Source organism: Ostrea edulis, chromosome 9, assembly GCF_947568905.1.
Source record: "Ostrea edulis chromosome 9, xbOstEdul1.1, whole genome shotgun sequence".
In the NCBI taxonomy this organism is placed as follows: domain Eukaryota; kingdom Metazoa; phylum Mollusca; class Bivalvia; order Ostreida; family Ostreidae; genus Ostrea; species Ostrea edulis.
This window is the reverse complement of record NC_079172.1, coordinates 30,540,935-30,553,916: the sequence shown is the minus strand read 5'-3', so window position 1 is coordinate 30,553,916 and position 12,982 is coordinate 30,540,935. Positions and strand designations below refer to the sequence as shown.

The following is a 12,982-nucleotide window of genomic DNA, read 5'->3' as shown; positions in this document are numbered from 1 at the left end:
TTGATCACGAGAACAATAGATCGTGTCATATGACTCCCCTTTTGATCTTCGATCTCTCGAGGTCAAAGTTGTAATATGATCCCTTCTACTGTTCTCGATTGTAATATGATCCCTATACAGACAACTATACTACTGTAGATTCAGAGGTGTCAGTGTAAAATGTGCCATAAAGACAAAGAATTGAAAGGGTTGAATGTCTTGTTTTGCTGGTTTCCGCCACACTCAACAATTTGTCAGTTATCTGGTGGCGCCCAGTTTTTGTTGATGGAAGAGAGAACCTAGGAAGAGACCACCGACCTTCCGAAAGTAAACTGGGAAACTTTTTCACTTACCGGCGCGAGCGGGATTCGAACCTGCGCCGACCAGAGGTGAGAGGCCGTGTGATTTTGAGCGCGATGCTCAAACCACTCGGCCACAGAGACCCCTCGAAAATCGGGTACGACACCGCTAACAACTTCTTTGTATGACTAGAAATATATATTTTTAAAATGATACATAGCAATACTCTTTATTAGATACATGAACATACAAATACAATGTATATACATACATACATATATTTCATATAAAGATAATATAAGATCCGCATAAAAGCATACGTATTCGTTGTATACAATCAACAAATCACGTCTGTATAACAAACACTTTATCTTGAAAGGAATGTTATGCTTCTCCTTTTAAATCTAACCAAAAACACCAAACAATCACTTGATATCAAACAGTAGCATATTGCCTGTACATATTGGAATTGGCAGCGACACGTAGTACCTTTAATGTATTGATAAAATATACATATACATGAAATACATACCTAGAAGTTGAATCAATAAGCTATGAAATTATTGGGGGGAAAATACTAGTATTAAAAAATCTTATCTACATGCTGTCCTAAACTGACTTTTAAAATTACCTTATCAAAACAGGTTCTGTGGAATCACATGACTGAATATAGGGTAACGGGAACCAGTCTGTTTCCGGCCGCAAAGTGTACTCAGTCTACCCAAAGCATAAAAACTATCAAAGTACCCTTAAACTCTGTACTGCAGGGCGTAATACTAAGGAACAGACTAAGTCCACTGACAATGTCAATTTACAATGACTGGTCCTGTTTTTGTTCAACCCAGGTTCAGATATAAGATTCCTAAATTATGAGCAACACCTTGGAATAAGAAGAGAGTTTTAAAGTTTTAACAGATCATTTATTATAGTATAATACTGAATAATTTGATTGACAACAAATAACATATAAGTTTTCAAAATAATCTCCAAAAATGTAAAACAAAATAGAAAGGTAAATGAGTTACAAAACGAAGATGAATTGACCACTGAGTAATTAATAACCAAAATGAATTTAAATAACAAAAATAAATAAGGGAAAAATGAAAATATTACGGCCTAAAAAAATATCAAAGGAGAAGGGAATAGGCTTCCATACAACACCTAACAAACCCTAAAGCACATGGTGGCTCGCTATACCAGCAAAACTGTATGTAAATTCCAAAGTATCAAAAAGGGCACTAAGCTCAGTAATTTCTCTACATAAAAAAATAACTACAATGCTATATAAAGTAAAGTTGTAAAGGGATATCTAATTCAACCTTGAACCAGTCTGACTTTATCCAGGGACTAAATTACATCTTAAAGAATTTAGACTATTTCCTAAACAGGTAAAAAATAAGACGGCACGAGCAGTCCGGGATTTAACCCAAGAGAATAGAGAGAGCACGAACCTGTGGGTTCTTTAGCCCCTAGCAAAGTGACTTCAAACTGCCGCTGTCACTGTTTATATACTAACTCTAACCAATGAAAATGACTCTAACTAAGAGACTTTGAAAACTGCAGGGTGAAAATCTAAAACAATTTCTGGTGAGTTTAAGGCACTAGCTTTAAACCAATGAAAAGTTAGGAAACAAATTAACTTTGGAATGATTGACAAGATGGAGGCAAATTCAACAGTATAAACAGTACATGTGAGAAAAATAGTAAAGTGAACAATTTACATCAGATTCAGACTTTACACAAAAATGATGATCTACAGGATGTATAGTAGCATAAACATAGGTAATGAATTAACAACTTAAATGTTAATTAAACCAAAACTGTCACAATAGAAACAAGTATTCGAATGGAAAACGGAGAATATCCGAAATAATCCACTCAGTTTTTATTGTCAGTAGAAAATGATTTCTGTCTAATTCGTTCCCCAAACGAAAGAAATCACATACCCTTCTGTGAAGCTTACCAGTGATGTGACATTTTGATTCGTGCATCATTCCAGATCTAATGTATCTTTTGTAGTCTCCAACTCAATGTTTTCATTCCACGCACGATTGCTCAAGACATATTCTGATGTTACACCAGGTACATTTTCTTGTTTTCTACACATTTGTTTCATCTTCTTTCTCAATACTTTCCTAAAATTCTGCCCACAGCCTACGTAAATGAAGAAGTATATAGAGAAGTTAAGGTAGTACAGTACCAGAAAGAAATGTTGCAGTATCCTATCTATCTTTGACGTCACCGTCACGTGATCAAGTAGATTCTCCAAAGTTGCCTTCATCCTAATGACGTAACTTGGGGTATGGAGGCAAACGAACACGAGCGACACGGACAGCAACATTTTGGTGACTTGGGAATTCAGAATCGCCTGTGCATTGCTGATGTTGAGCCTCATAGAATTTGCATTGGAGTACTGGGAACACTTCCGAAGACGATCCTTGCGTTTGGAAGCGTCGATCAATCTCACGGTGATGATGCTGACGAGGATGAGAATGATTATAAGTGGTAGGACAAGAGTCAAAACGGTATCGACATATGTCATCACTACTTCAAATCGTTCGAACTTTGGCTGTGTCTGGCAAAACTTTTGTTCGTGTGGCTGAGTCGTCCCTACATCCATGGTCCACAAAGGATAGTTGTAGAGGACGCAAGCAAAGGCGACTCCTAGGATAGTGACCCGTGTTGCCAGGTAACGGGTGCAAAGCGAACGAACTTCACAGGGGCGACATATTCGGATATAGTTTTCAATGGTTATCATCACCACGGACCAGACCGATACAAATCCACAGACGTACGACAAAAACAATGTCACGTGACACACAACTTGGGTGTGAAAAATTCGAACGTCCACGAAATCTAGCCAAGCTACAAAAAGGGACAGCAGGAATCCATTGTCAGAAATTGCCTTGGTGGCCAGATAGATGCTACATGACTTCGTTCTCAGCGATTTTCCGAAAAAAAGGGATGCAGAGAGCGTGTTCCCGATAAAACCAACAACGAAAATCACGGGTAAAACAACCAAACGAATTTTGAGACTAGTGTTATCCGGGAGTATGTCATCAGACACGACTTCACTGTCAGAGGAATTCATGGCAGAATGAGCAGTCTCGGAGTGACGCTGGTATCTTATAGATGCGACACTGCGCATGGAAATTGGAAATCATCAATGTGATAATTACCTTATACAACAACTGCGTCATGGAAAGGACAGCGCAGGAGGCAGAGCTCTGAGGAATGCATATTCAATGAGACCAATCTCTCTCTCTCTCTCTCTCTCTCTCTCTCTCTCTCTCTCTCTGCATACTAGCGACATTAATCTATAAGATAAGTTTATTCCAATTTTGGGTCCAGGCAGTTTATAAAGAAAATATTACACTAACTACCAACTACATGTAGATATAGCATATGGGGAAACAAGCACAGTGTACTTCTGATTTGCAAATCATGTGTATACAAACTGAAAGTAAATGGACAATATTGGTGTTATACTAACATATGAATAATAAACTAGAAGGATTTTTGCAGTTATTTATTATTACCTCTTTTTCTGAAAGTTTTAACTAGATATTCACTCAGTTTGACAATTACTGGCTTGTCTTCATTATTTTTCTTCCAAATAAATTTATCCTTATTTGTTAAATAGATAAAACTTTGTTGCGTTTAAGATATATCAGAAATTTTAATACAAGGAAACAGTGGGGAAATGTAACTCATCTTTTATTAGATTACATAATTCACATATTCTTTTGTTTCTTTCTAGAGGAATTTTTTTTGTTTACAAATTCACATCTTCCTCTTTAAATTCTTAGGTCATATGCATTTATTCGGAGTCTACCTAGATTATACATTTCTGACCCTCTTCACGTCCCTTTGACCAGTATGGTGAAAAATGTTTTCTTAGGATTCTTTAATTGTTTTGGGGGTGGGGTGGGGGGTGTTGTTTTGTTTTTTGAAAAATGAGAATTTGATTTTTTTATACTGGGATACCAAAATGCGCATTTTTTCTAATATAACTTGTATTTTTGTACCAACAATTTATATCATATGAATTCAGATTGATATTCTGAGCTGTATAAGCACGGTGTAACAAGGATTATTCTGGACTATTTTAACGTCTATGCCAATATAATAAGACACTCTGAATTATTGAGCAAAACATAAGATCACTATAATTAATACAATATTGGTACTGCGTTTCCCGGCACCCAATAGATGTTTACAAAACTCGATATTCAGGTTTTCTACTTCCCTACCTTGAAGATATGGATTTCCAGCATGCGTGCTTATACAATTCTGACTAATGAACGTAAAATTGTGTAAGAATTGTGTAAGAATATATTTTGTCCGTAGTAGGTATAGAGATGTGTTTCGTATACACTACTAGTATACGCTGCTACAATACGGTTTATCTGCGTATATATATAACACAGGCACTTGTTTCTGTAAATAACTTTCGACCTCTGTGTAGTAATATTTAGTATACAGAGGTCATAAGTTCTTTACAGAAACAAGACTTTGTGACGTGCCTGTGATATATAGCCACGGAGGTCATGGTGAATGCAGTGTTCGCGGAGGTCACTGAGAGTACACGTCAGTTGATCTGTGCGAATGAAGCTTCCCAATAAAGGAAGGGAAGGATTGTTTGAAACAATTACCGTAAAAGAAATTGGTTGCCAGAAACACTAGATGCATTAATCCTCCGCGATTTACACATGTAGCCTTGAAATGAAAGAGAAGAGGGAAAACTTTGTTTGCCTCGGGGGTTAAAATTTTTTGTTTGTTTATGGTGCCGTTTTTTCTTTTCAAAGGAACATATTCATTTTTTATATAAAAAATAGATATTGTTTTTTTTATTCAAGTTGATGGTCTGTAGTACTTGAGATCGGAGAGGCTTATCGACCATTTGGTGTGTCTTCTAGGATCTTGTCTGTCTGTTTGTCTGTCAAAGTCGATCTCGTATACTGGGTTCCATATAATGAACCAAGGGCAAAAACCATTCCATAATTAAGTTGAAAGTTTGGTTTGAAAAAATGTTATACATATGTATTTCTATTAAGTTGAAAAAATAAGCAGACACTGAAAACGGACTATATGATATTTCAAATACTCTCCAGAACCAACCGTACTAATGCTAAAAAACTTATCTATTAACACTGAGAGCTTGTATCACCCTTTCGATCTTTACCGTGCCAGGAAAAGTTTTCCTAAATATCAAAATCATAAAAAAAAAAAAAGCCAAGAAAACGTCAGATATTTCGGACTACCTTTCGATGGTAAAATTATATTTCAGATGAGATACTTTAACAAACCATTGAATAAAATTCCCCAAGTGTGTAACGTCTTTCCTGTTTCAGAGAGACGACCTGAACAAAAATAACTCACTTTATCTTCCACAACACTACCCCTAACGACCTTGAGATACGACCTGGACCCGCTCATCAAATTTAGAAACAGAGCATGATTTATCTGTAGTTTTTCTTATCCTTTATGTCATTATATATGTTGGCTTAATTACAGAGTATTTTGCATGTTTTATTATCGTATATATATATATATATATATATATATATATATATATATATATATACATATATATATATATATATATATAGCGGAAGGATCCCGAGGGGGAGGGGTGTCATTACCGCGTACCCTTGGCTACACAATCTACCTGTATTATACAAATTACAGACTGAAAGGTCAATGACGTTCAGTCCAGTAAAGATCTGTGAAGGAAGTCTTTTGGTGTTTAATTATTCCTTTGGTTGAAAGGGGTTGGGTGGGTTTCCAATTCAAAAAATTCGAGATTGGTACAAAAGGATTAAATTCTGGGAGTGACCTTCAGAGTCAGAAGAAATCATGATTTTGATATGAGGAACCTTGACGTGAGTTCGCCGTTTCTGCAGACGGGGGGGGGGGGGGGGGGGGGGGGTGATAAAGCAAATTGCAGTTGCCGTCAAAAGCAGATTGATATGATAGATTATTTGAGCATCAGATCTCGGCATTACCAATGTCACGAACACTGTTACCTGGCTAGGAGGTTATAACAGTTGCCTCGGGCTCCAGCTCCAACTCCTGCTCGAAAAAAAAGATTTGAAGTAAGGCTCCAAATAATTTTAGGTTATAAAAACTGGCTCAAGCTCTGGCTCCAAATCAGGCTCAAAAGTTATGGAGCGCCAAATTAACATAAACTCAAATAATTCAAGATATCTTCAATTATTTGAAGATATCATCAATTCAATTATTGCTCTCTTTAATTGAATTAATGCACGCATTAAATCAATTATTGCTCTCATCAAATGAATTAATGCGCGCTTCAATTCAATCATTGCTCTCATCAATTGATTTAATGCGCGCATTATATCAATTATTGCTCTCTTTAATTGAATCCTAGCGCGCATCAATTCAATTGTTGATATCATTAATTCATTTGAAGAGATCATTAATTCAATTAACGCGCGCATCAATTCAGCTGAAGAATTAATGCTTTCATCAATTCAATTAATGCGCGCAATTATTCAGAATTGAAGATATCATTAATTATTTGAAGAGATCTTTAATTAAATTGTTGCGCGCATCAAATGAATTTATGATATCTTCAAATAATTGAAGATATCTTCAATTATTTGAGTTTATGTTAATTTGGCGCTCTATAGAAAGTTGTCTCGAAATTTTGAGCCGGAGCACATACTCGAAATGTGGGTTATAAAACTTTTGAGCAAGGAAATGGAGTATGCCATGCTTAAGTCTCGAGTAAGCTCCAATCTGATTAAAATCAGATCCTCGATCCGCTCCTTTATTTCTTTTGATTTGTCGCTACTCGAGTAGCGACAAATCAAAAGAAATAAAGGAGCGGATCGAGGATCTGATTTTAATCAGATTGGAGTAAGCTCTATAGCTTACTTGGGTAAGCTCTATAGGTTACTTGAGATTTAAAGTATGTACTCAAAGTGTCGTCTGCTTTTATAAAAATGGCTGCATGCCGACAAATGGCATATAGGGAATGTGCTCCACGCAATATCAGAGACAGATCATGCAACCCTTTAGAAGAATTATCTGCAGATGATGTTTTTGCAGCAAGATATATATTCCACCCACAAACCATTATGGATCTCTTGCGTCAGCTGCCAGACATATCATCTTCAACTCAGCGGAACCCTCTCCTTCAATTACTAGTAACGCTGAGATTTCAGGGCTGGTTTTTACAGATTTTATAGGGCTTGAAATATGTCCTATGTAGTCATTTTTAATGTGAAAATTAATAAATAATGCAAATTTTAAGGGATTTTGGAAAAAAATGCAAGTTCTCCCATTAAAGGTAATCAAATAAATACGATAAAAATATTGTAATTAATTCTCCGACAGTAAAAGAAAGTATTGCTTTCTTTTGTCGTTTACATTTTTCTAAACAACATACCACGATTTACCTTAAATTCTATAATTTTAGGGGTGGGTGGGGGTGTTTCAGTTCCTGAAACGTTCTACTTCCCCACTTGAACGGTGTGACCGGTCGACAGGGGATGCTTACTCCTCCTAGGCACCTAATCCCACTTCTAGTGTGTCGGATTTAAGAGGGGGGGGGGGGGGGAGGGAGCAGCCGGTGTAGAGGCAAATTTTGACTCCCAGGCGCCCCCCCCCCCCCTAAAATTTTCAAAGTTAAGGTAAATCGTGGTACATATATGTATCTTGTGTAGAAAAATGTACTAAATGATAAAAGAAGCAATTATTTCTTCCACTCCCGCAGATATAAATGACAAAATCTTTTGATTTCTTCAATTACTTTATTGGGAGAATTTAATTTTTTCCAAAAACCCTTAAAATTTGCGTCATTCTACTAATTTCACCTTATCAAAAATGATAGAAAATAGTACAAATGACTTAAATAGGAGACATATTTCAGCCCCTTGGCCCCCACCAGGGCGGCCCCCAGACCCTCTGCCTCATAAAGTGGCGTCCCCCCATAACCGCTATTCCTGGATCCGCCCCTGTATCTGGTTGATGCTTCCTTTCTTGGCTGGGGTCCGAACAGTTGATACATATTCTAAGGATGGTCTCACAAGTGTGGAATAGCATTGGGCCTTAATGTTTGTTGGGCATCGGCTGATGTTTCTGCCAAGGAAGGACAAGGTGTTGTGTGCCTTTTTTTATGGATGTTTTATGGATGTTCAGTCCCAAGTACTTAGCAGAGTCAACGTTGTTCAATATACCTGTCCGTGGATGGTATACTTTGACTATGGTGGAGTTCTTCTTGTTGTGATCTGTAGGACCTCACACTTGTCAGGATCGAACTGCACTGATCTTCCCACTTCTGTAATTCGTCCAGATCTTGTTGTAGGATGCGCCGGTCCTCATCTGACTTGAACCTCCGGTATAAAAGGCATTCGTCAGCGAACAGTCTGGCGGTCGATTTCGCTGCTGCGGGTAGGTCGTTGATATAAAGTAAGAACAGCAGCGGACCAAGTACAGTGCCTTGCGGGACTCCCGACGTGACTGTGCTGGGGGCTGAGGATTGTCCATCGAGCACCACCTGTTGTGCGCGTCCAGTAAGGAAACTCGCTATCCACTGACGGAGTGCACCTCTGATGCCGTAGTGGTTGAGCTTCAGCAGAAGTCTGTTGTGTGGCATCTTATCGAACGCCTTACTGAAATCAAGAAGGATGCAGTCGACTTGTTTACTGGCGTCTACGCTCATGACAAGGTCGTCGATGGTGAGAATAAGTTGAGTTTCCGTTGATCGTCTTTTCCGGAAACCGTGCTGGTAGTCCATGAGTAGCCGGTGGTGGTGTTGGATGACATGGTGATGCACTATGTGTTCCAGCACCTTACTACACACTGAGGTCAGGGACACTGGCCTATAGTTGCTCGGTGTGCTCCTATCTCCTTTCTTGAACAGGGGGAGGGGTGATGTTGGCTGCTTTCCATTCGTCTGGTACCTTCCCCTGGTCAAGTGATGACTGGAATAGCAGTGTGATGGCTGGAGTAATATGGCTGACCTTCAATAGGTGAGACGACACCTCGTCAGGACCTGTGGCTTTGTGCGGATTGAGTGGAAAGGAAGAACAATTTTAAATGATTTAAAGGAAAAACTAACAAGTTTAATCCGGGATTATTCAAATGTCAAGAACAGAACGATCAAAGTTGAATGATATGATATTTTTTAATATAACGTTACAGTTATATTTAACCGGAATTCCAGGTATCGTGCATTTACGATTTGTTATTTAGTTTAAAGTTTTCACTTCTAGTTTGATGTTGATTTGGGTTGGTAAATTTTGAATTATCCATTTTTTCCGAACCTCGTAAAGAAACTGATATTTAACCACGCTTTAGCAATAGTTACTTTATATCTAATGTGACGACATCTCCGGCACCTGGCGTTAACACGGTAAACTTCAAATAGGGTCTACTTTCTGTATCATGTGATTGTAGTGAATAAGTTAGTCAAACTTAACTGTAAGTTTTTAAAAAAGATTTGATATGTTTTACGGCGTGACCGTGTTTGAGGGCGAAGCAAAGAAGTTTTGGAATTAGTATCTATATCCAAAGCAGGACAAAAATAATCCGAAGTTAGCACGAGGACAGAGCTGTATCCTAATTTTGGACATTTGATCCGCCTATATATTGAACGCGGGAAATATAACGCAATCGATGTAATCAGTACATTGTGACATCATATTCAGCGTCGTTATTTAGCAAATTTACAAACATACCGTTTGAACCACAACAAAAAAACATGGCGTTAATCGTGGAGTGATTATATATGATTAAGAAAATAAGATTTACATGCTTTTATGGATTTAATGTAACATCTCAGAACGACATGAACTAGGGTAGACGAGATTCAAAATGGAGGAATACATGTCCACGCGCTAATATTCGAATCGACGCCATTGGTACCAAACTTTTCAAGTTCCATAGGTATGGTTTAATTTTTCATTATTTTCCTATATTTTCCTTTTAAACATGTATACGTGTTCCCTATAGGGAGAGCTCCGCTCTCACGGCCCTTCGGGCCGTGAGAGGGCTTTGCCCTCTATTAAGTATGTCTTACGGCATGGCTGTGTTTGAGGTCGAAGCAAAACGTATTGGCATTAATATCTATATCCGTAATAGGCATACATGCCAACTTTTAAAAATCCCCATGGGGGATTTCGCGCGCGACGACCTTTTTTCAAAGCTCAAAATTCACGACATTTTACCATGAAAATAAATATTTGTCTTTTCAAGTAAAATATCAATCTAATCATTGTACATGTATCATATATTAACATAACATCAAGTGTGTTTGACCATTAACTTTAACAAACTATAAAAAAAAAAAAAAAAAAAAAAAAAACACTTTGAAAGATAAACATAAATATTTTATTAAAATCGTGTATTCAGCAAAAAATTCTCTTCAACAACAAGTCACCTTCACATTATCAAATAATACTTAAAGTTGCATCCTTTTACACCATATAAACATTGGCTGGTCTATATATCAAAATTTAAATTAAAGCACATGCATTTAGGTACGACTACAAAGGCGATCTTGCTTGTCTGTAAACATGGGCTTGCAAAATCTTGTGGAACTATCTGCATCGCAACCAGAAAAGGAGTGATCTTCCCTGCTATGAAATTTGCGAACAAAACCTTTGCACCCATGACATCTGAAATAATTACCAGGAAAAAAATCACATTAAAATATACGTTTTTACTTGTAAATTAAGGCTACTTGCTAATATAAAATTCAATACAGACTTGTGCGAATTACGCATCACAAAGTCTATTGAATACTACACTATATAGACTACATGTATATAATACATCGCTATAGATTTGGATAGCTTATATTATTATAGTTGGAAAAAAAAAATTTGACGTACCTTATTGCATATTTTGGATGCTGTCAGCGAGAGGCAAAAATCGGGAATGTCCGATTGTTTGGTAGTGACACTATCATCGTTGTCATTCACGTTTGTGTAGAGGATCTGTCAATTTGAAATCCGTCTTCCCGATTAATTGCTATCAAAACATGCTTCGCACTGTCCAATAAGCACCCCGACACAGGCAGACCAGGTAAATTAAACTATCCTCATACCATGCGACACAGGTAAACAGTAATGGCTGACTATTGTCCCGATTTCTGATTGGCCAGTTCAGAAATGATGCGGGATTTCAAATTCCAGTTGGAAATGGGGGTTTGTTGTCGTAAAATGGGAGATATTTTTAGAAAATCAGGGTTTCGGGGTATTTTTGCAATCCCGATCGGGATATCAGGATTTGCCTTTTCAGTTGCTTCAAATCGGGAGGATCCCGCACAAATCGGGAAAGTTGGCATGTATGAATAGGACATAAATATGGCACTCCAAATTCACAAAAATGAGCTAAACATAGTTTCACAGTTGATAAACTAGGTTTATCGACTGTAAACTATAGTTTACGAACTGTAAACTATAGTTAACGATTCGTTAACTATAGTTTTCATCAGTAAAACTATATTTAACGGTTGTAAACTATAGTTTACAAATGCTAATCCAAATTTATCTATCTTTAAATAAACGTTAACAATAGATTTTGCTGATAAATACAGATTCACATTTGTAAACTATAATTTACATTCGTTAACTATATTTCACAATTGTTAATTCTAGTTTCACAAATTGTGATACTATATTTATCAGATAAACTTAATAATAGTTTAGACTTGTAAACTGTAGTTGACAATCGTGAAGCCGTATTTATCAGATAAACTATGTTTTGCAATCGCTAATGATTGTTTTCATTGTTAATTATAGTTTACGCTTGTGAAACATAGATTATCTGTTAACTATGGTTTGCAGATGTGAATAATAGATTAACGTCGTTAACTATAGTTTACGGTCCGTAAACTATAGTTTACAGTCGATAAACCTAGTTTATCAACTGTGAAACTATGTTTAGCTCATTTTTGTGAATTTGGCGTGCCATACATGAAATATCCAGAAGTTAGCACCTAATGTGCGAGGACGGAACTCTGTCGAAGTAGGTAGTGTGATATGACATTCCTACTAGCTCTGCCTAGTGGGCTAACCCTTTAGCTCGATTGGTAGAGTGATGGACTTGTGTGCCAGAGACTCGGGTTCAAATCACATCAGAGGTATAAAAAATTCTCTGTTACATGTATTTATAAGCATCCTAACACCTTGTTACATAACTTCTGATATTTGATCCGCCTATTCATTGAATATGGGAAATATAACGCAATTGATGTAAACAGTGCATTGTGATGTCATATTCAGCATCGGCGTTGAGCACATTTACAAACATAGGAGACATGGTACGATTGCATTTATAGTCGAGAAGTGATTATATATGATTTAAAAGAATATAAAATTTACATGCTTTTACGGATTTTATATAATATCTCAGAATGACGGGAATTTGGATACTCGAGAAATTTATGTCCACTTGCTTGTATACAAATTGACACTATTTGGACCAAAATTTTCAAATTCCATAGGTATGGTTTAATTTTTCATTACTTTTCTATGTTTTTTCTTTTAAACATGTAGATATATGTGTTACCTAAAGGGAGAGCTCTTTGCTTGTCATAGGAGACAACCAAAACGGGGCTGTCCTTCAGATGGGACCACAAAAACCTAGACCCCATACCTGAGAGCAAGTGTGGCATGATTAAGATCCCTCCCTGTTCAAATGCCATAAGTGCTGATAATAGGCTTAA

At 37.0% G+C, this 12,982-nt stretch overlaps 1 protein-coding gene across 1 annotated transcript; it reads right to left on the bottom strand.

The window, feature by feature from the left end:
* Window positions 1–494: 494 nt before the first annotated feature.
* On the bottom strand, window positions 495–3,628 carry LOC125659608 (kappa-type opioid receptor-like). The gene has a single exon (XM_048891344.2). It carries the CDS (start codon window positions 3,425–3,427, stop codon window positions 2,270–2,272), a length of 1,158 nt encoding a protein of 385 aa, XP_048747301.2. The 5' UTR covers window positions 3,428–3,628; the 3' UTR covers window positions 495–2,269.
* Between the last annotated feature and the right edge of the window lie 9,354 nt (window positions 3,629–12,982).